Below are 23,285 nucleotides of genomic sequence, written 5' to 3' on the forward strand. Positions count from 1 at the left end.
CAGAGGGAAACACCAACAAGTGATATATGTTTCAGTAAGATTTGATTTTTGGCATTTATAGTAATGGTTATCAACTGTACTGTAAGTCGCAGAAAATAGAGGTTGTGGTGGCAGCTGCAGAGAGGTATAGTGGAGTATGATCTTTTTTTTTGTTTTTGTGTGAGTGTATTATTAGATGGTAGGGTATTTTTAGTAAAACATTTTTTTGTTGTTGATTTTTTTTGGAAAAAATTTAGCTTAGTATAAGGGAGTTATACTCCAGTCTAGTAGGTGGCGGTGATGCAACATTTATTGGATGCCAACCGCCATTAAACCTCACCGAAGAAGAAAGACTTAAATAAAAACAACGTTTACTTCTGCCATTTTGACGAGAGAATATGTTGCTTGTGCAGAGAGTGGTGCTTAACTCCCGACCTGGTATGTGGCGACTTCTCCGCTATGTGATACATTTTATAATTCTCATATAGCGGTCATTGTACCCTAGCAAGTGTATGAATGGCGATAGTTAACTTTTTGAAGCGACTGGTCAATGATTAGCATCGCATTAATGGCGTTACGACTAATGCAGCATTCACGCTCAAGTCGGAACTAAACTCAAATGTACAACTTGCTATCTGGTTGTAGTTATACACGTGCCGTATTCAAGCAGTTAGTATGTCGAAATTGTCCTCTTTCCAACTAGCACGTGAATGCAGCATAACTTCGTCAAAAGTTCCTGACTGCAACTCTTGTAAGGGTAGGATTGCAAATAAACGCGTACAAAACAAACCGGTTTCCAAACGGACATCTTTGGTTGGGTCCCTTGCCCATTTTATTAGCTGTAAAGATAAAAACACTGCAATATTTACACACAGATAGATGTAATTAGCATAGGTGCTAGTCCAAACGCAAGCAGATGGCGATATTGAGTCGTCAAATTAATCATAGTGGGCAGAAAAAGCAAGGTGGGCAGAGCCAAGTACGAGGTAGTGAGATCCTATTGGCGCGTTCTATTTGCATATTTCCGTTAGGGAACACCTACTCTGAAGTGCCTGTGCAATATCTCAATTCGACCTTGCGTTCCTGAACAACGCAATTTTTAGAATGATAGTTTGGAAACAGAACTATATGGAGCTCAAATGTTTAATCAATGAGAGAATATGCAGAATGTTGGCCAAAATCCTTCTCCTACTGTCGGCCACTTGGGTTCCTCATCACCACTTGAACTGACATTTATACATCCGGTCAAATATCTTGCTAATTGTTCTTGCTCATTGCGGTTTCAGACAGAACAATGTCATTATAGTCATCTGCCTGCCTTTTGGCTACGTAAGCGCGAAATTCCAATGCGAGGTGAGCACGGTAAACACTATCAAATATTATTTAATGGCGTTAGCGGGAATGGCTGCGGTTTCACAGGCCTCCTGACCAATTGTGCTCTAGTCTAGTGGTTAGAGCGTTGGGCCAGTAACCGAAAGATTGCTGGATCGAATCCTGGAGCTGACATGGTAAAACTCTGTCGTTCTGCCCCTGAACAAATCAGTTGTAATTTAGAATTTGTTCTTAAACTGACTTGCCTAGTTAAAAAAAAAATATATAAATTAACTATTGTTGGGGTATTTTATGTTTAAAGCATTTCATGTTAATCTACACTTGTTTTCAGAGCATGTGACAAATAACCTCAGTTTAAGGGTGTAGGGGCTTTACTACTATAGCCCATAGAAGGTAAAAAGACAGCCAAAAAATAAATAAGGAAAAAGTGGGGGGGGACTAAACTAGCATATGGAATTGTTTTAAGATCTTACCATGGATGAATTAGCTATTTGCTTTAGGATTTTAGGACCCCTTTAGGTATAAATTAATCTTTAACTAGGCAAGTCAGTTAAGAACATTCTTATTTACAGTGGTACATTCTTATTTACCAGTAGGCCGACATTGTTCCCCAGTAGGCCGACATTGTTCCCCAGTAGGCCGACTTTGTTCCCCAGTAGGCCGACTTTGTTCCCCAGTAGGCCGACATTGTTCCCCAGTAGGCCGACATTGTTCCCCAGTAGGCCGACATTGTTCCCCAGTAGGCCGACATTGTTCCCCAGTAGGCCGACATTGTTCCCCAGTAGGCCGACATTGTTCCCCAGTAGGCCGACATTGTTCCCCAGTAGGCCGACATTGTAAATAAGGATGTTCTTAACTGACTTGCCTAGTTAAAGATTAATTTATACCTAAAGGGGTCCTAAAAAAAGGGGTCCTAACTGCTTTGTTCGGGGGCAGAAGGACAGATTTTTACTTTGCTGGATCAAATCCCTTAGTTGACAATCTTTTGGTTGCTGGCCCAACGCTCTAACCACTAGGCTACCTGCCACCCCAATAAGAGTACTCAGGAAATTAGTTTTTTGTACATTTAACCCCCTTTTTTTTTTTTGCATAAAACTTACTCCATACTTCCTTTTGTTTTGTATGGTTACCTTCAGATGAGTCCTGTGACACTTGTGGGGGTCGTAGAGCGAAACTGAGAGCACCATCACGTTCGTGACACTTTCCAGAATGGTCATAACAGTTTGTAGGCCAAACCGCTCGGATGCTACAGAGGTTTTCATGAGAAAGGTTTTCGGGATGTCCTGGTCTGACAAACACCACTGTAGCTCGGCCACCTTCCACCGCAGATGCTGAAGGTTGATATAGGCGTATGTGGATTGAGATGCAGCCCATGCTGCCAGATTTTGATGTGGATTTTTTTGTTACTTAGATTGATGTACTGGTGTGTCAATGGACTCTTAAGGAATAAAGGGTTTAAAAACTCCATTACCTGTGCATCCTCACTTCCGGGGTCACCTGTGTGCCCAGAAATATTTTTTAGAAAATGAGGAGATTGGAAACTTGGATTCGTATTAACGCCAATTGTGTGCGTTGCCAATGGACCACACAATGTATTCTGGGACAAAGTGCGCAGGTCATGTCTAGAAGGGATGCCGGTAATGTCAGTGACGTCAACATTTGTATAATCGAGTCTCGTCTAGAAGTTTAGCACTTTAGCGAACCTTAACCCTTCTCCTAACCTTAACCTAATTTATCATAACCTGCTGCATAAATGATCCTAACCTCAAAAGTCAGTTATGACCAGGGGTTGGAACCTAAATTATTTTCCAATTGCTCCGTCCCGAGCAGAACCCACTGGGTTTTTTGTTTTGTTCCGGTGTTCCGACCAGAAAATGAAGTTGTGAACCAGTTCGTAACAAAAAAAGTAACGGCTCATTTTCATAAATTTAACCTGTTACCTCAACATCATTATTACATTCAATTAATTTATTAGCTCCCCCCAATTAGAGCCGCTTGCTGTTGAACTGGTAAGAGTTGATTGGTCAACTAAGTGAAGGCGCAAAATGCCACTGAAATTTCACATGTGGGCAGAGCGAGAGAGCGTTAGATATGGGGGATTGGCTTTAAGCGCTGAACATCATGACGTGAATTGGAATGTGTTTAAACTATTACTAGCAATTATAACTTCACCGAATTATTTATATATATCCTACTAGAGATTAGGGATATTTTTGTTACTAAAACATTGTTCACTGGTTCTCAAGATTAAAATAACGTTTCTGTTCTGGGACACTAGAGATCATTTTCGTTCTCGATTCAAATCCAAGTGTACTCCTTCAAGGCGTAAATTAGGCACTAGCTCAAACCCAACATTAGGCATGAAGTAGCAAGATGAGCTCCGAGTGTTCCGCTTGGAAAATATCGGAATCAACCAATGGGCAGCTCTACGCAACAAAACGCACATTTTAACTCTGAATTTCCGAGTTTTTTTTAAAGCACTACCATACTCTGACTTTCTAATAAGGGATTCGTGCCGATTAGCTTGTGACGCTCCGACGTGAACGCAATTGGTCGACAGTATGCTGGGAGGGTTGTTATACATTTCTCCAGTCATTAGCCATCTCATTTCTTTAAATATTTCTGGCGTGCCTATGCTCCATCCATGTGACCATAACCCAATATATAGTGCACTAATTAAGTTTTAATGTACAGAGACAAACTAGACTACACAACAACCAAATAAGTAGGCCAAATGGCTCTTCTATGTTTGTGTTTTACAGGGACTGATGGAGAGCCAGTCCCTGGTCATTTCTGCGTGGAAGAGGCGATTGTAGGACCTTTTCTGAAAGAAGGACAAGTCCTTGTCCGGACTCTCTTCCTGTCTGTTGACCCTTACATGGTGATGCATGGCTGGAAAGAAAAGCTGAAATTTGTCTGCACTTTGCTGACTATATCAAATGTGCATGAAATAAACAAAATGGGACCATTAGTGACCTATGATAAGTTTCCTATATTATATAGGCTATGTAAAGATGTGGGCATGGTTAACACCTGCATGAAATGCAATTATAGGCATAAGAACATACATTTTACTTTCACAAGTGCCCAGTAAGTTATAGGTAAGGTACCCTAAACAAATACACTGTTCATAATGACATTCCATATTCGTCTCTTGTAGCGATGCCGCATGAACGAAGACACCGGTGCTGAGTACCTGGCTCCATGGGGGCTGTCGGCGTGCGTGGACGGTGGCGGCGTCGGGGTGGTTGAGTTAAGCCGCTGCGATAGCCTCTCTGTGGATGACATGGTCACCTCGTTCAACTGGCACTGGCAGACACAATGTTTGATGGATGAAAAGCTCTTACAGAAGGTAGGCTTAGTTTATCATATATCCACCAGTTTATCTATCCTACATTAGAAACTGGGTGGTTCGAGCCCTGAATGCTGATTTGATGACAGCTGTGGTATATCAGACCGTATACCACAGGTATGATAACTTTTTTTTTTACTGCTCTAATTAACCAGTTTATAATAGCAATAAGGCACCTCGGGAGCGTGTTGTGTATATGGCCAATATACCACAGCTAAGGGCTGTATATAGGCACTCCGTGTTGTTTTAAGAATAACCCTTAGCTGTGGTACACTGTATATGCCCAATATAAGTCGGAAGTTTACATACACTTAGGTGTGAGTCATTAACTTGTTTTTCAACCACTCCACATTTCTTTTTAACAAACTATGGTTTTGGCAAGTCGGTTAGGACATCTACTTTGTGCATGACACAAGTAATTTTTCCAACAATTGTTTAGACAGATTATTTCACTTATAATTCACTATCACAATTCCAGTGGGTCAGAAGTTTATATACACTAAGTTGACTGCCTTTAAACAGCTTGGAAAATTCCAGAAAATGTCATGACTTTAGAAGCTTTTGATAGGCTAATTGACATTTGAGTCAATTGGAGGTGTGGCTGTATTTCAAGGCCTCGTTCAAACTCGGTGCCTCTTTGCTTGACAGAATGGGAAAGTCAAAAGAAATCAACCAAGACCTCAGAAAAATAATTGTAGACCTCCACAAGTCTGGTTCATCCTTGGGAGCAATTTCCAAACGCCTGAAGGTACCATGTTCATCTGTACAAACAATGGTACGCAAGTAAACACCATGGGACCACGCAGCCGTCATACAGCTCAGGAAGGAGATGCTTTCTGTCTCCTAGAGATTAACGTACTTTGGTGCGAAAGTGCAAATCAATCCCAGAACAACAGCAAAGGACCTTGTGAAATGTAGAAATGAGTCCTATATCGACAACCTGAAAGGCCGCTCAGCAAGGAAGAAGCCACATGGGGATCGTACTTTTTGATCGTACTTTTTGGAGAAATGTCCTCGGGTCTGATGAAACAAAAATAGAACTGTTTGGCCATAATGAAAATTGGTATGTTTGGAGGTAAAAGGGGGAGGCTTGCAAGCCAAAGAACACCATCCCAACCGTGAAGCACAGGGGTGGCAGCATCATGTTGTTGGGGGTGCTTTACTGCAGGAGGGACTGGTGCACTTCACAAAATAGATGGCATGTGGATATATTGAAGCAACGTCTCAAGACATCAGTCAGGAAGTTAAAGCTTGGTTGCAAATGGGTCTTCCAAATGGACAATGACCCCAAGCATACTTCCAAAGTTGTGACAAAGTCAAGGTATTGGAGTGGCCATCACAAAGCCCTGACCTCAATCCCATTAAATTTGTGGGCAGAGCTGTTAAAGCTTGTGCGAGCAAGGAGGCCTACAAACCTGACTCAGTTACACCAGCTCTGTCAGGAGGAATGGGCCAAAATTCACCCAACTTATTGTGTTAAACTCGTGTAAGGCTACCCGGCACGTTTGACCCAAGTTAAACAATTTAATGGCAATGCTACCAAGTACACTCAATTAGTTTGTAAACTTCTGACCCACTGGGAATGTGATGAAAGAATTAAGTGGAATTCATTCTCTATTATTCTGACATTTTACATTAAAATAAAGTGGTGCTCCTAACTGACCTAAGATGGATTTTTTTTCTGATTTTAAATGTCAGGAATTGTGAAACTGTTATTGCTGAAGTATATCGGTCTAGTGCCCTTTTCATACTCCTGAGATGAGCAGATCCACCGTAGTTGCTGAAATCGTGTCTATAAAATTTAGGAATGAGCCTGTACAGTATAGCTATGTTCTTGGACAGTTTTTTTTCTAAAATTATCTAAGTTTTCTACAGGTTGAGCCACAGCTGGTTGATGGACACATATCCTACTTCCTGGGTGCAGTTGGCATGCCTGGCCTCACCGCACTATTGGGTGTTAGAGAGAAGGGTCATGTGACCGAAGGAGCCAATCAGACCATGGTGGTCAGTGGCGCTGCAGGGGCTTGTGGGTCCATAGCTGGGCAGGTAACCACAAGCATGTTACGTTAACCTGATCTAGTTAAACATAGTATGGTCTCTTTGTGAATACAGTGGTTGTCAATTGTCTATCCTCACATTCTCTATACTTGCCCCAAACACTAGAGTTCCAAGGTCCCTCTGACATTTTCCATCAATGCGTTTTATGAGGAAGAGGTGAGGAGATGGGACGCAAGAGATGAATTTAAGACTACCAGGGTTTCTCTGTGTTCCTCCTGCTCCCCAGATTGGCCGTGTGGAAGGTTGTACCAGGGTGGTGGGGATCTGTGGGTCTGATGAGAAGTGCAGAGTCCTTGTGGAGGATCTGGGGTTCTCTGCAGCAGTCAACTACCGTCAGGGGGACGTAGCCACAGCACTAAAGGAGAGTTGTCCTAATGGAGTGGATGTCTACTTTGACAATGTGGGAGGGTCCATAAGCGATGCTGTAATAGCACAGGTAAGCAGGGTCTTACACTCTTTAGGCATCTTTACGCTGACAGGAGATTGGTATTGTAAGGTTCTACCTGCATTTGTCGCGATTGCGTTATTGACCTAGCCTTCTGTTCAATGTTCTCTAACTATATAGTACTCGATTTGTGTGTTCAGACAGCAGTCATTTGCTGAAATGGCTACACTAGTCAGAGTAACAGCTGTGTGCAGTGGTGTAGGATGATTGGTGCTCCTGTTTCCCGTCACTCGGACGTTATGTAGCAAGATTGTGACGACAGTGCCTGCCGTGGACGTTTTCCTGTTGCGTTGCAGTTTCAAAATCATAGTGTAAGAACACTTTTTTTTTTTTTTTTAAAGCCTCAAAGGATAAGATTATCCTAGTCCTTTTGGGCTAGCCACAGCACTCAACTAGCTAGGTAATGTTAGCTGTCTAGCTTTGTAGGACATTCACTCATTTGCTTGTAAACAATATGCTAGTTGGCTACCACATGTTCATCTCAACAGAATATCTAGCAAGCAACAAGATGCCAAAAAAACATTTAAAACCACAGGGCAAATCAGATTTGACAATTCACATGGCGAGGAATCTGATTTGTTTCTGACTTCAAATCACCTGCGAAAGTGGTTTGAAATGTGGCTTGAAATATCCTATCCAGTGTCCATTTTTGTCTGTTCAGACTGCAGGAAAGAATGCATTTCAGTAGGAAATGCAAAAAATAATTTCAGTCACTTCAAACTGCCAATGTATGCAAGGCTTAAGGGCTTCTCTACACTACTTTGCCGACAAACTAGGTCCAGGAGAGATACTTGTGTAAGGAGACGGATATAGATTAGGATCTCTAAGATGTCTCCCACACTACTTCCGAAGGTACTGTGGGACACGTACATCATCTGAGTGGTACAATGTAAAGACAACGGCTCACACCACATGTTCCTGCAAGAATGACCTTAAACACCTGAATTCCCAACCCTCTCCTCACACCACACGTTCCTGCAAGAATGACCTTAAACACCTGAATTCCCAACCCTCTCCTCACACCACACGTTCCTGCAAGAATGACCTTAAACACCTGAATTCCCAACCCTCTCCTCACACCTGACTCAATTAGTCAACTAATCATCAAGCCTTTGACTAATTTAATCAGGTGTTTACTGTTAAAACAAATGAAAAGTTGGGGGGCTTGAGGAGAGGGTTGGGGGGGGGATTTTTGCTCTGTCCACCCTGATAGTGACTGACACACATCCCTCCCCTCTTCCCTTCATTCGTCTCCAGATGAACAATGATGGTCATGTGATCCTCTGTGGACAGATCTCCCAGTACAACAAGGATGTGCCCTACCCACCACCTCTCTGTGATGAGACTCAGGAGGCACTGCAAAGTAAAAACATCACCAGGTACTCAACGGTCTGTCTCTCTGATAACTGAAGGACCATTTGGAGTTGCAGTAGTACTTTTACATGATTATGGTATACTTAATAGTCATTTGTAAAGTGTATTACAAAATATTTTAATATGTTTGAGATGCCTGAGCTGCTAGTTGGCCTAGTTTGCATTTGTGTTAGAAAGCTGTACTCTATCCCACCAGGGAGCGGTTTATGGTGCTGAACTACATGGAGAAACACGAAGCCGGCATAATCCAGCTCAGTCAGTGGGTCAAAGAGGGGCAGATAAAGGCAAGGCAAAGTCTATCTTGATGTTTTGTATACTTGGAAGTTCAAATCTTTTTAGAGTAGACCTCTCTCGCGAGGGAGGTTCTGCACATAACACAACTTCTACCAACATGGTGCTGTTACTTGGGGCTTTCAACACCAAACTGATTGAATACCAAAGTCAGTGGCCACTACCTGATATTTTCAGGTTTTTCTGATTGACTGAGTCACGTAAACAGAATAGTTGACAAAAGTATTTTCTTCTTCTGATTGAAGCATGCACATTGCTTGCTAGCTAGCTTTCAAATCTGAGTGTGGAAGTCTCCGTCCGCCCTCTAACATATAGGGTAAAAAATTCCTACCGGCCCCTTTACAAATCAGAATGTTGCAAAAACTTCGTTTGAACTTGCTCTACCTTTGTCTGCTGATTTCGTCCTTAGGTGGGTGGAAATTTGAGACAAATTATCCAAAGGTAAGTGTTATTAAAACGACTTTCAGAACGCTTGTCTTTATATTCTTCTGTCGTTTTTGTATTTTCGCAACAGATTAAACGTTTTGCAACGGAATCCGATTCATGAATACACCTCAGATGAGGCGCAATACGACTCCAGCGCTTCCTGCTGATTGACAGGAAATGTGCCTCGGTCAGCAATGTTCGGTTACGTTCAGCTATTGTTTACGTAGTGTGCTTTACGTGTGACGGCATCGAGATTCAAGCCGACAGAACCATATACCTACAGGCGCTCTTAAAAAGTTGGGTAAATTATACTTTCCTGTGGATTTTTTTCTCCTCAAATTATGACCCACAAGGACCAACCGCACAGACGACCGTTAAAATACAAAAGATTTTTGAGCACATGGTGAACGAAGTGGTGCCATGTTGCCAGAAGTAGTTACTCAACCTTCCCCCTCAGCTTGACCCCCATATCTGAGTACCTTATCTTTTTTGCACTGTATGATTTGTCCCTCCATTCTCCCTTCAGGTGTTGGAGACAGTAGTAAATGGCATTGAGAATATGGGAGGTAAGTGTCGCTGGTAATTGTGTAGTTGCACTTAAATGACCGTCTTAAAATCAATTTACTACAAACCTGAGAATTGGACTTCACTTTATTTTGCAGTGGCCTTTTGCTCCATGATGAAAGGAGGAAACATTGGTAAACAGGTCATTAAAATATCAGATTGATTCAAATCCCTGGTGGCACCATCAGAAGCTACTGGAATCACGTGTTTTTTTAACACTACTTCCTGCCTTTGATTTCTATACTGACAATAACTGGATGTACTGAATACAATTATTTGTAGTTACACTGTACTGCATGTCTCTTTACTTGTAACTTTTGTAAAATACTTAACCGATCTGTGACAGTCTAATTATCGACATGCCAAATTGCAAAGATTTCAAGATGTCTTAGATCTGATTCCATTTGACTAAACAACTTTCACAGCACTATAAACCATTAATAAAATCTGAACTTTCTTCATTTCAATGATCAGTTTGAAAATGGCTCCGATTTGACACTTGCCACAATCTATTTTGAGTAACAGTACAGCAAACATATCAAAGTAGTGGTTACCCTCTACCCAGGTGCCAGTTTAGTTCTGCTCTCATGCAAAGTCCTTATGGAATTGTAATGTTTGGCCTGACAAGGAGTTGGCAAAATATCAGACAGACTGGCACCCAGGCTACCTACCTAGCTTGGGGGCAAGTGCTGGAGAAACTGAGCCAGCCAACCCTTCACATTCTGGTGTTAAAGCTGACCATGAATATAAAGTACAGCTCTGGACAATCAAGTCATGAAACCTTTAATCAGCATTGGGCAGCTTGTGAGATACTCTAATGACCCCTGATGCATAGGACCAATACCAACTGATACAATCTATAAAGGAGAACCACAACTCCCTGACTGAAGATCCCATCCCAGGGGAAAGAAGGTCAATGGGACGTGGCCATAATGGTAAAGAGACACTTCAACCCTTGGTGTGGACGCCATGTCACATTACTGATTGTACCGCCCACAAGCAAAGTTTAGTCATTTGTCATACCAACTGAAATTCCAAATTTCTTGTTGAAATTGGACCCCAACCCTAATAGTCCAGAGTAGTGCTTGACTTTGGCAGGAGCTCACCGGAGCAGAGTACTGGCACCTCAACATTTCTACTGCTTGAGCTCCTGTTCCTCTTATAGAATATTAGCTCAAATATTGTGGAGCTCCTGCACCTAAATATAAACAGTACCAGCACCTATTTCAGTCTAAATCGTGCGCCCAGTGCTGGTCTGAAACTCACTAAAATATATGCGTTCTATACATAACAAAGCTGCCAAAATCAACTTCTCAATAGAGAATAATCACAAAATGAAACCAGCACAATCTCAGGTCATTGCACCCTTGCTATTATTTAACATTCATCATGCTTTAAGTGGATAGATTCACCACTGAGCTAATATTGAATATATAAATGGGTCATCAGTCTGTTTTTGGTTCAAGGCCTCCCATTCCTGAGAAACAGCTGATATCTTAAGCCAGATTCCCAAAGAACTCAAAATAAAAATTACAACTACCTCAGGTGGGTGATTGGTCTGCTATAACTGTGTAAAATATATAGCTAGTTTGCAATAACCAAATACAAAACCTGCCAGAGCAGGACTGATTATGTATCCTTTGGCAGTGATGTGTGGCAGTTGGCCGAGGCAGCACTTTGAATTGAATAACTGCTACAAATCAAGCCTCAAGTGGGCAAATAATACATACGTTTTACCACAGCGGCGAGAGACTTCAATGTCTACATCAGCTTTCTGAGGAACAGCAGTCATATTGGCTGAACAATCAATTCTATCCACAATATATGTACACTAAACTAGTGACTTCACAGTAACAACACCTTCATAGCGCTGACTGTGTATAGGGGTGTGGTCTACACATGCAATACACTAACATGCATATGAAACTACTTTTAAACTGTTTAAACATGTGGGAAATATGATCACGAGGGGAAAGAAAGAAACAACTTTGCACAAAAGAGTAGTCTGAAATATGGGATAGAAAAGTAGAGCCAATGTAGTTTGCCATAACTAAGAGAATCCCCCAGTAGAAAGTCAAGAAAAAGTGGTTGTCTTGCTGTCGTCACAGAGACAGGGGGCGGGGCCCTTCCAGGCGCGGTAGACCAATAGCAGGGCGATCCCTACTGCCCACGTGCGGACTGGGGACAGGAAGAAGGCCAGAGGTCCATATGTCTCCAGCAGGAAGTAACAAGAGTATCCCTGCCAGGCTAGCAGCAGCAACATGGCCGTATGCACCCCCAGAGTCTTCCACCGATAGCCCGGACGCAAGAAGTGTGAGCGGAAGGAGTTACCACGACTACGCAGGTGAAGGCTCCAGCACAGGTAACAGGTGAGAGGCATGTTGAAGAAGAGCAGCTGTTGGGAAATGAAGGAGGGAAGAAACAGGGATAAGAGTTTGTCAACTACAGGTAACCCTTAAGGGAAAAAGGACCACTGCCTTAAAGTCTCCCCCTTTTTTATACATCTGGTAGAACTTTACTAAAAGCCACCAGGCATGATGTATTAGAATGCAGTTATAATGCACTAAGACCTGTCATGAGCATGTATGACCGCCGTATCTCTCGATATCATCTCAATGATCCTGACTAAATACCAGCCTCCTCACCTGCATAACCCCAACAACATAAGTGAGACTTCCCTCGAGGAAGTGTCCGTCGATAACCACTCCGAAGGCAAAGCAAGCCCCACTGTGACCATCAATCAACTCTCCTATGAACCAGGGACCTGCAGAGAGACCGAGGGTGAGTAGACGGACACACACAGTCAGTGCTAATTGCCGTATTTCCCCTTGGCCCTAACCCTAAGATGTTTGAGGATATGAAGGGTCTGGATAGGTATAATCAAAGTAAAAGGATTACAGGCTCACACCTTACAGCTCTATAAACATTTAAAGGGACACAGGCAAGGGGTAGGGAGCAAGTTGAGACCGGCTGACAGGGTGAAGAGACGGAGTTTAACAGATGGTTGTCCTCTGGACCCAGTAGGAAACTCACCTAAGGCAGTGCAGAGGTTGAAGAGCAGTAGAGAGTAGTAGAAAGTGTCTGCTTTACTGACCAGGTGCAGGGACAGACAGGCGCAAGAGGACAGACTTGAAGACACTGGGAGACACAGGAAAACAGGTAAGATTCAAAAACTACATCAGCGAAAAGAGTTGTTACAGACAACACGTGTATTTATCAACATGAGGTTATGTGTGTAATGATATATGCAAAAATCCTAGAATTTTATTCACTGTATAGGATGGCTGAGACCAATAACTATGGAAATTTTCACACAGGTAACAACCAGCTTGATACTACCATGGTTGATGTGACAGGAGTGTCTGGCGGATCTCACCTCTGACAGAGGGCAGAGGCATGAACCTGAACGCCACCAGCACTCCAATATTCAGCAGCATCCCTGCGACAAAGGCTACCCGGGCCTGTGGACAGAGAGGACCGTTTATACAGTAGGTCTATAACCCACAGAGCACAGCCAGTCACACCTGGTGAAGACATGATGGTTAAATGTCGGAAGTAACGCACAGTGAGAAAGGCGGGTCAACAACTGGAAGGTCGCCCGTTCGAATCTCAAGTCTGACAGGAAAATCCAGTATTCTTCTTTGTCTACTTACCAGGATGTAGTGGTCAGTGAGCAGGATGAAGGACTGGAAGAAACCAAAGCTGGGGGAGAGGTCCTCTTCCAGGGTGAAGAGCTGTTCTCGGAAAGTCGACCGCCCCACCGCGTCCTAACACAAACACACACAGAATAAGAGAGGCCACATCACATCGCCTGAACTAGTAACAAAACATCTGGCAGCTACCTGAGGAAACATTGGATAACTTTTGAACTACTATTTAAAACATTTGACAACCTCTTAGAACGTCTATATAATAGAAGATACGAGGTAACAGGTGTTGTGTTACCTTCACTTTGACAGTGACAGTGTGCAGCCCAGTGAGGTAGAGCGAGGGTTCCCATGGCACCACATACAGAGGACCTCCAGCAGACCGGCCTTCACCCATCTCCACCCCGTCCACGCTGACGTGAACTGCTGTGACCGGGGCATCAGAGAAGGCCAGGATCCTGAGGGGACCGGAGAGACCAGGGTTAGAATACGGGATGATAGGGGAAGATTATCACACACATCTGCAGAGACAGGTGAGATAAAATGAAACATTGTTCACAAACTTTGTGGTATGGAGATACAGTTGAAGTCGGAAGATTACATACACCTTAGCCAAATACATTTAAAAACTCTGTTTTTCACAATTCCTGACATTTCATCCTAGTAAAAATGTCCTGTCTTAGGTAAGTTAGGATCACCACTTTATTTTAAGAATGTGAAATGTCAGAATAATAGTAGAGAATTATTTCAGCTTTTATTTCTTTCATCACATTCCCAGTGGGTCAGAAGTTTACATACACTCAATTAGTATTTGGTAGCATTGCCTTTAAATTGTTTAACTTAGGTCAAACGTGTCAGGTAGCCTTCCACAAGCTTCCCACAATAAGTTGGGAGAATTTTGGCCCATTCCTCCTGACAGAGCTGGTGTAACTGAGTCAGGTTTGTAGGCCTCCTTCCTCACACACGCTTTTTCAGTTCTGCCCACAAATGTTCTATAGGACTGAGGTCAGGGTTTTGTGATGGCCACTTCAATACCTTGACTTTGTTGTCCTTAAGCCATTTTGCCACAACTTTGGAAGTATGCTTGGGGTCATTGTCCATTTGGAAGACCCATTTGCGACCAAGCTTTAACTTCCTGACTGATGTCTTGAGATGTTGCTTCAATATAGCCACATCATTTTCCTTTCTCATGACGCCATCTATTTTGTGAAGTGCACCAGTCCCTCCTGCAGCAAAGCACCCCCACAACATGATACTGCCACCCCGTGCTTCACGGTTGGGATGGTGTTCTTCGGCTTGCAAGCTTCCCCCTTTTTCCTCCAAACACAACGATGGTCATTATAGCCAAACAGTTCTATTTTTGTTTCATCAGACCAGAGGACATTTCTCCAAAAAGTACAATCTTTGTCCACATGTGCAGTTGCAAACCATAGTCTGGCTTTTTTATGGCGGTTTTGGAGCAGTGGCTTCTTCCTTGCAGAGCGGCCTTTCGGGTTATGTCGATATAGGACTCGTTTTGCTGTGAATATAGATACTTTTGTACCCGTTTCCTCCAGCATCTTCACAAGGTCCTTTGCTGTTCTGGGATTGATTTGCACTTTTCGCACCAAAGTATGTTCATTTCTAGGAGACAGAACGCCTGTCCTTCCTGAGCGGTTATGACGGCTGCGTGGGCCCATGGTGTTTATACTGGCTTACTATTGTTTGTACAGATGAACGTGGTACCTTCAGGCGTTTGGAAATTGCTCCCAAGGATGAACCAGACTTGTGGAGGTCTACAATTATTTTTCTGAGGTCTTGGCTGATTTCTTTTGATTTTCCCATGATGTCAAGCAAAGAGGCACTGAGTTTGAAGGTAGGCCTTGAAATACATCCACAGGTACACCTCCAATTGACTCAAATGATGTCAATTAGCCTATCAGAAGCTTCTAAAGCCATGACATCATTTTCTGGAATTTTCCAAGCTGTTTAAAGGCACAGTCAACTTAGGGTATATAAATTCCTGACACACTGGAATTGTAATACAGTGAATTATAAGTGAACTAATCTGTCTGTAAACAATTGTTGGAAAAATTACTTGTGTCATGCACAAAGTAGATGTCCTAACCGACTTGCCAAAACCATAGTTTGTTAACAAGAAATTTGTGGAGTGGTTGAAAAATGAGTTTTAATGACTCCAACCTAAGTGTATCGAAACTTCCGACTTCAACTGTAGGTGATAAAGAACCTTTTCACACTATTGTGGTGACCCAAACTGTACTGGTTCCAATATTTTCTTTGCATATTACCTTGTCCAGCACAGTTCCAGCAACTGTGGTGGATGTGTAACCAGTGCTGCTCAGTTCGGCTGAGTAGTGTGAAAAGGGTGAACGTTTGATGATGGTATATGTGTGTAAAAAGGCATGAGTGATGGTGATTCTGTATGGTGGTGTAGGTTAGAGGTCATGGCATGGGGTTTAGGGTTGAGGAGAACACACACACACACACACACACACACACACACACACAGGGGACACCTGATGTGGGTAGAGCTCTGTATTCTCCCCAGTGGCTCCACTCCAGGATGGAGGTACTGCGCCTCCTTGGGATTGGTGATGAGTACTGCAGGCCACTGCTGAAACTTCAGGTCCATGAAACTCAGCAGGTCGTGGTCGAACGCCAGCACTCTGTACCTGAAGAGCGGGGGAGAAAGGAAGAAAGAGGGAGAGAAAGAGGGACAGAATGACCCGAGAAAGAGAGAGAAAAGGAATATCAGTGTTGTGTATAAACTTTATTTGTAGCACAATTTAAACAGACCACAAATAAAGGTGTACGCGTTTGTTTGAGCCGGAGTGAGTGAGCGAGTGTGTAAAAAGTATGATGCATCTATAGATTTACCTGCGATTGTCCATCCAGTCAGCTAGTTCCAGTTCCAGGGTGCCCTCGGGGTGTCTGCTGTGTAGTACAGGCATCAGGCCGCCCAGAGTGTGTAGGTGACCACACAGGTACGCTACAGCCGAGCTACACACACGCATAGGTAACAATTACATCACAGATGTATATGGTACAAAAATCTCCACTAACTGGATTCAATAACTGTGCTATTGAGTATGCATAACGTTCTGACACTGTGTTGCAATAGTGCCTTGAAGGAGCTTGTTCCTAAAAGCGTTGGCAATAAATATAATTGAATGGCCTTTCCGGAACCTTATTTTACCATTTCCACTATGCTATTAACTATGTTATAACTATACCGTGACCTATGTCAGAACTGTTATAACAACAAAAACAGTATACTAGTTAATTATCCAAAACCTGTTTCGAGGGTGTTTAAATTAGAGATGCAGACTAACATGAAGACAGGCTTATAGAAACCCACAAACATTATTTTGTTTCCTCATCTCACACACGTGTTACCTCATCACGCCTCTCACCCCTGGAAAGGGGGAGATGACCGTTGAAGTGGTGTAGTGGCCAAACCAGATGGTCTGGTTGCTGCTGTGGCTCTCAGTCCTGAAGGATGCCAACAGGTCCATCTGAGTCTGTAATGTATGGTGTTGCATAAGGACATAAAACAATTATTAAGCAAATAGACTCAAATAGTCTCAGTCTTACGTTTAAATTAATGACAGAGTAGGAATAGAGTAGGGTGGAAAAGTATTTAGCTGTGTTGCGCTAGCCTGGTCCCAGATCAGTTTGTGTTGTATTGTATAGCCAACTCATATGGTTGTTGTAATGCCAAACAGATCTGGGACCAGGCTGGTGTTAAGCTGGTTGGGGGCATACTGTACCTGGTTGAGAATGCCAAAGAAGTTGTACGGCCGCTTGGGTCCGGGGGTGATGGTTGCATCAGCACAGATGAAGGAGTAGTTGCCGAAGGGAGTCTTGTGGACATAGTGGAAGGAGCCAACTTTCTGATTGGCTGAGTACTTCCTGGGAATAAAAACAGGCATCATTATTGTGTGGCCGAGTTCGTGACTGCATACAGTGTGGTGTGCATGTTGCTCTCAACACCTCTGCCCTGTTTTATGATGGAGAAGCGGAGAACCTATTTATTTAAAACGGACAAGGAACAAACCTCAACAATTACCATGCAGACACGAGACAGATGTCATATTTTGAGAGACTGTGTTTCAAAAAGAAAATTAACTACAAACTGTCTGAATACGGTGGAGCAGGTTCTCCCAAACTCGGTCCTCGGGACCCCAAGGGGTGCAAGTTTTGTTTTTTGCCCTAGTACTACACAGCTGATTCCAATAATCAACTAATCATCAAGCTTTGATAATTTGAATCAGCTTGTAAATTGTATATCTGGCTTTAGATAGCTTTACATCTAGCTCAGATTGCTAGAATCAATGTTAACAAGTGCTCTTGTTACACAGACAAGCGAACGCAGAGAGGCAACTCACTCACACTAGCTACACTGGTGGCTAAGAGAGCTGGTTGCTAGAAAGCTAGTCATATAACTAGTAGGATCCTCTGAACATGAATCACAGTGACACTTGTCATATTGCAGGGGTACTCAACCCTTACCCTACGAGGTCCGGAACCCGCTGGTTTTCTGTTCTACCTGATAATTAATTGCACCCACCTGGTGTCCCAGGTCTAAATCAGTCCCTGAGTAGAGGGGAACAATGAAAAAGCGCAGTGGAACTGGCTTCGAGGTCCAGAGATGAGTTTGAAGGGCCTCTACTGTATGTCTTTGACACATGTAAACAACATTCATTCCGGATATAGCAGGCAAGAGTGAACACTGACCTGTAGTAGTTGTTGACACTATCCAAGGAAATAATATTGAAGGCATCTGTCAGAAACATAATAAAAACAGGAATGTAGCTCAGTAAGAGAGACCTTGCAAAACATAATGAAAACATACCATCTTCTGGCAAAGGTATCTAGCCTTGTTATTAATTCCCCCATCCTGTTGATTAACATCTATCCTTACCAGTAACCACAGGAACTCACATAGCCTAGATGTCCTGCTGTTACGATCTATTCTGTACTGAACTAATGTCAACCAGAGAAAGGTTATTTGAAGCGTCTTTAACAATAGGTTGTAGTGGACAGTTGGGCTGTAGGAGATTTCTTGTTTCAACTCTAATAGCATTTGTAATTCAATATCAATGGAGGGCCATTAATAAGCAGTGAAGGGCCTGGCTGCTCAGCTTTGAGGTAAAATTCACAAAGAATGCACATATCTGTAGGTGTGTGTGGATCCTTTACATATTCTACACTCTTAGAAAACAAGGTGCTATCTAGAACCTAAAAGGGTTCTTCAGCTCTCCCCATAGGATATCCCTTTGAAGAACCCTTTTTGGTTCCAGGTAGAACAATTCTGGTTTTAAGTAGAATCATTTTGGGTTCAATGTAAAAACCCTTTCCACAGAGGGTTCTATATGGAACCAAAAAGGATTTTACCTGTAACCAAAAAGGGTTCTCCTATGGGGACAGCCGAAAAACCCTTTTAAACCTTCCAAGTCAAATTCAACTGACTGGCTTTGCAGATTTCTAGACATTTACGACCCAATTCCATACCAATCTATCAACCCTGTTCATAGGATCTTCACGATTTTTTTGGGGGGGGGGGATTCTAGAAATCATGAGGTGTAAGAGAATATTAGAGGAGGTATATTCTATTAGTCACCATGGTTTCCGCGGATGTCAATCCATTTGGTGCGCTCCAGCACCCGAGACCTCTTCAGGATGTCGTGATAGGCCTGCCACTCCACCTCATGCTGCAGGGAGCCCACCTTGCTCTTGGTCTTCGCATCTGTCAGGTCTCCTGTTAGGTGGACAGACAGAGGGACTTAGAGGGAAATAACTCACTTCAGGTTCATGGCTGCTCTTGTGATAGTGCAGAAAGCTGTAATGTTTGGGGGCTCCTACAAAACTAATGAGCAAGAAGCAATGGCCGACGTACCTGTTGCGAGCACAAGAGCAGGTTGGATCACTTCAACGGTATCAGTGCAGAACTTCTCAAAGTCTGAAATTCGTTTTTTGTCATGGAATCGACTGATATGAATGTCAGACACCTGTACGGGTACAGGACATAATTCCGGGGTTAAAAGCACAAACAGGGCATCATCTAGCTCGTTTTGACAAGATATTCCACTTGGTACATCCCCTCCTCTAGTCAACAAATACATTACTTATTACCTAGCTAGTTACAACTGGGTTCAAAGTTTAAAACCTGATGGCTGGCTGGTGCCAACTTTGTCCATGGATGACAGCACAGCACCCAAAAAGGAAACTGGACTGTGACCCCATTCAGTTTAGATTTTTACATGACCACTACTACCCATTGGGCTACTTACTTGCTAACAGCTGTCACCCTGACAATTGATAGTGACAATTGACACCGACAGTCACAACACTTAGTTAGCCAGTTAGCAGTTAGCTAGCAAATCGACTTAGCAGCTGGATCCACTCACCTGCACGAACCAGAATATGTTATCCAATTTGCCACCGGGATACGGAGGAAGACATGTCCTACTAGCCTCCTCTCCATCCCCGGCGTTGAACTGCCGAACATTCCGTTTGGGGTGCCAAGAGGTGTCATAACTCTCCAGCACCCAGGAAGCTAAGCACGCCAGCGCTAGTCCCACAAGAACTAGCGCTCCGAACAGCTTGAGCATCCTGTAGTGACGAAAGAGCGGTGGGAATCTACTGAACAGAATACTGGCGAGAGCAACATCAACACACACTAGACTATGCTAGCTATATTAGCTACTAATGGCCGCTGGCCATTCCCGACCGTTCGATTTCCATTTGCGATCATAGCCAGATCGAGCTACACACGAAACATTGTCCTCTCAGATTGTTTTGAAAAAGCTAGCTAAAAGGAAATACCATACTGACCGGTTGTGCATGGCTACGTCATCGCTATATGACTCACTCCCACAAATCCCTGCGCGGATGTAATTTAGGGTCCAGTTCCAAACCAAATCTCTTGACTCTGTTCCTAGTTTCTTGTTGATTTGCTCGTTGCACTTCTGAAAATAAATTCACAACCAGATAGGTGTAAGCAACATGTGAGAAAACCTAGCACATGCCCGTTCCTAATACTTATTTATAGATAAGCAATGTTCAAAATGGCAAGAATTAGAGGTTGAGATGTAATTGTTTGGGATTGGCTCCAAATCTAAATGAGCCGTTTTTAACACCCTCTTCATGCTCTTTTGAAGTATGTTATTCTTACAAATCTAATGCTTAGCTTTTAGCAAATGCTCAGTGAATTATGGTTATTCATGCAAGGACTCATAAAATGTGGTAGAGAGACTATATGAAAGCACACATGATATTGTGTGGAAGCATGCTGTTATCACACAACAGTATGCTTATGCAACATCTTCTACAATGCTGTCATATCTGGATCTTCATTGATGCAAAAAAAGCCCGATTAAAATGAAAGAAAATATAATATAATACAATTGAATATAATATAATAGAGGGGGTGAAATTCTAATACGAGGCTACACTTGCAAGAGCGTGTAACTAAAGGCTGGGCACCTCCTATCGGGCAAATAAATACGCAATGTACAAATGTATTATTAGGGAATATTGGGCGCGGCCACGCTCATGATTCATAATACACGTGCACTATCGCTTTAAAGCCCACGCTCGTTCACATAGCGAGCTGTTGCGAGGGGGATAGGATCGTGAACGCGCGGGCAGGCAGGCAGATCATCAGAGAAGAGCAGCGAACACGTCACGGATCTGTAGCGACGGAGAGAGAGATGCTGAGTTGACAGCGAGAGAGAAGGAGAAAAGGGACGATTAGATAAAACTCATTATCCCTGCTGCTAAATTCACATGTGTGCGTGTGAACATCAGCTGCAGAATCAACACCACATGGATAACGCACCCACTATGGAATTCCACTCGATGTCTCAACATTCCATCAAGACAAACATAAAGGTTTTTTTGTAACCACACCCGGCTTCTTTCGGATCAAGGATTGGAGTGGCTAAGGTATGGACACCGCTGCTATGCAATCGGATGACACTGACAGCTAGCTAACATTAGCTGATGTCAACATACAGGGATAGAGTAGGCCACATTAGCTACATTTTAAAAGGACTGATGCAATATAGCATCGCTGCCAAGGTCGTTCCATAGCTAGATGCAGTACGATTCTATTCTAGAACGCAACGCTTTCCCCATAGCTAAATCAATGCAAAGAGGCACTCTAGCATAGCCCGTGTGTACGCTGTGCGTGTACGCGCAATCGTAAATCCACTAGGCTTGCTAATTACGCCGCTTCGCTATGCAACAACAGGCGCGGAGGTGGCACATTGCAACCACCAATTAGCCAGTTACATAGTTATTGCATTGTAACAGCTGCCTGTAAGTCATGCGCATTTCTATTGTCTATTGACCACATGCCATTCATGCCATGGTTATGTTAAGCTGACGTGTGTGTGTGTGTTTGTGTATGAGAAAACGAGAGAGAGAGGGGAGGGGGAGAGGAGATGCACAGCAAGCTATAATCCACATGCAAATACATTTTTCATATCAGCTTTGTCACTCAAGTAGTACAGTACTGAATTCATTGCTTGACATGGTGTGGAAAGACGTTAGCCATTACATGATTATTATGCCACCTGATTCAAGATCCAGAACAAGTTAGTTGAGAAGAATATCTTATCAACAGTACAAGGCAAACATTACAATACAGAGGCTTACGAACAATCAATTCCTACTTTATTCAGTCAATTGATCAATTACAGTAGACTACATGCACTGTAGTAAGGTTCTGATAGTGAGAGAGACAACCCCATCATCATTCACTACTATCATGCCCACTCACTCTGTACTGTAGCATCATTCTTTGGGTGGAGATGGAACGGGCCTGGCCGGGGATGGAGCAGGGCCTACCCATCCCATCCCCATGCTGGCAAAGCTCCAGGGCTTTAAACAGAGAGATGACTGAACAGCCAGGCCCATGGCAGCAGCTCGGGAATCAGACACTCACTCCTTTCATCTCCAGAGGAGGGCGTCGCAAATGGCACCCTATTCCACTACGTAGTCCACTGCTTTTGACCAAAACTCGGGCTCTGTATAAGGAATAGGTTGGAAGGTGTCTCTGGTCCACTGGGCCAGGCTGAGGCTGCTGTAATACCCTCTAATTAATTAGATTAAAGCAAACATGGGAGATGTTTCCCCTAGTTTAATGAGCCCTGGTTATCGTGTTGACTTGACGTGTGTGTTTGGGGTGGAGAATGTATGTGTGTGTGTGTGGGGGGGGGGGTCTGTGTGGGTGTGTGACTGCTCAGACTCATAGGAATGGAAGTAGGCCTATCCAACAGATATCCATCTGTCATTTCATCATTCCTGCTCTATTACTGTGGCACGCAGTCTTCCAGTTCTCCGGAGAGCAGGGCAGCAGGCAGGGCAGCAGGCAGCACATTTAAGTAGTTCAATTGCCACGGAGTCAGGCAGCATGATTCACGGCCAGACTGAGATGGGTGGCAAAGATTTATCATGACTGGTCTGAGACCAAATCTCTGCAACCAATGTGTTATTCTGATTCACGATTTGCATTGAGAGGTGTCAGAACAGCAGTGTTGTGTTGACCAGTGAGTCACACAAATATGTCCCAAATGGCACCCTATAGGCTATGGTGCACTACTTTTGCAAAAGTGGTGCACTTAAAAGGGAGCAGGGTGCCGTTTTGGATTCATTCCACAACCATGTGGACCAGCCACCTGCTGGCTGAGTGAAATGGTTCTGGACTGGCTCTGAGGCAGCAGGCTGCTTTCTGGCCCTGTATTCGTAAACCATCTCAAAGAAGGAGTGCTGATCTAGGATCAGGTTTTCCCTATCCAGATACTGTAAT

The 23,285-nt window shown here is 43.3% G+C and overlaps 3 protein-coding genes across 9 annotated transcripts in view; 2 read left to right on the plus strand and 1 right to left on the minus strand.

Moving 5' to 3' along the window:
- Positions 1-284: 284 nt before the first annotated feature.
- On the plus strand, positions 285-10,288 carry ptgr2 (prostaglandin reductase 2). 5 transcript variants are annotated; one of them, XM_071365378.1, is made up of 10 exons: positions 285-417; positions 4,074-4,192; positions 4,472-4,663; positions 6,539-6,709; positions 6,948-7,157; positions 8,424-8,545; positions 8,737-8,824; positions 9,241-9,272; positions 9,784-9,823; positions 9,920-10,288. In XM_071365378.1, exons 1-9 carry the CDS (start codon positions 378-380, stop codon positions 9,797-9,799), a joined length of 990 nt encoding a protein of 329 aa, XP_071221479.1. In that variant the 5' UTR covers positions 285-377; the 3' UTR covers positions 9,800-9,823; positions 9,920-10,288. The 5 variants fall into 5 exon arrangements, with proteins under 5 accessions (XP_071221479.1, XP_071221482.1, XP_071221478.1 ...); XM_071365377.1 differs by lacking the exon at positions 9,241-9,272 and having other exon boundaries at positions 286-417; XM_071365380.1 differs by lacking the exon at positions 4,074-4,192 and having other exon boundaries at positions 369-417.
- On the minus strand, positions 9,891-20,397 carry tmem62 (transmembrane protein 62). Its single transcript, XM_071365376.1, has 15 exons — positions 20,306-20,397; positions 19,879-20,083; positions 19,368-19,479; positions 19,092-19,229; positions 18,206-18,251; positions 17,239-17,380; positions 16,865-16,989; positions 16,346-16,468; positions 15,985-16,140; positions 13,767-13,926; positions 13,475-13,588; positions 13,198-13,282; positions 12,855-12,959; positions 12,467-12,585; positions 9,891-12,216 (listed from the first exon to the last, which is right to left on the minus strand). The coding sequence occupies exons 1-15, from the start codon at positions 20,314-20,316 to the stop codon at positions 11,896-11,898; spliced, it is 1,962 nt and encodes a 653-aa protein (XP_071221477.1). The 5' UTR covers positions 20,317-20,397; the 3' UTR covers positions 9,891-11,895.
- LOC139553247 (tau-tubulin kinase 2-like) overlaps positions 13,880-23,285 on the plus strand; it is a 35,331-nt gene continuing 25,925 nt past the window's right edge. For 2 of the 3 annotated variants that reach the window (XM_071365373.1, XM_071365375.1), the window contains exon 1: positions 21,105-21,418. The gene's annotated coding sequence lies outside the window, so the exon portion shown is untranslated. Of the gene's footprint in view, positions 14,002-21,104; positions 21,419-23,285 lie in introns of those variants that run through there. The other variant, XM_071365374.1, reaches the window with a different exon arrangement.

The sequence above is a fragment of the Salvelinus alpinus genome, chromosome 25 (genome assembly GCF_045679555.1).
Source record: "Salvelinus alpinus chromosome 25, SLU_Salpinus.1, whole genome shotgun sequence".
In the NCBI taxonomy this organism is placed as follows: domain Eukaryota; kingdom Metazoa; phylum Chordata; class Actinopteri; order Salmoniformes; family Salmonidae; genus Salvelinus; species Salvelinus alpinus.

Bases quoted from the DNA above. Each gene is read 5' to 3' on its own strand.
- tmem62 (XM_071365376.1), bottom strand. The intron at 13,589-13,766 runs GTAACACAACAC...TGTTTGTGTTAG, and splicing joins CTGTCACTGTCAAAGTGAAG to GACGCGGTGGGGCGGTCGAC. The intron at 12,217-12,466 runs GTGAGGAGGCTG...ATTTCCCAACAG, and splicing joins ATGTTGTTGGGGTTATGCAG to CTGCTCTTCTTCAACATGCC.
- ptgr2 (XM_071365377.1), top strand. From the start codon at position 378: ATGTTGCTTGTGCAGAGAGTGGTGCTTAACTCCCGACCTG. The intron at 6,710-6,947 runs GTAACCACAAGC...CCTGCTCCCCAG, and splicing joins GTGGGTCCATAGCTGGGCAG to ATTGGCCGTGTGGAAGGTTG. The intron at 9,824-9,919 runs GTAAGTGTCGCT...TTTATTTTGCAG, and splicing joins TGGCATTGAGAATATGGGAG to TGGCCTTTTGCTCCATGATG.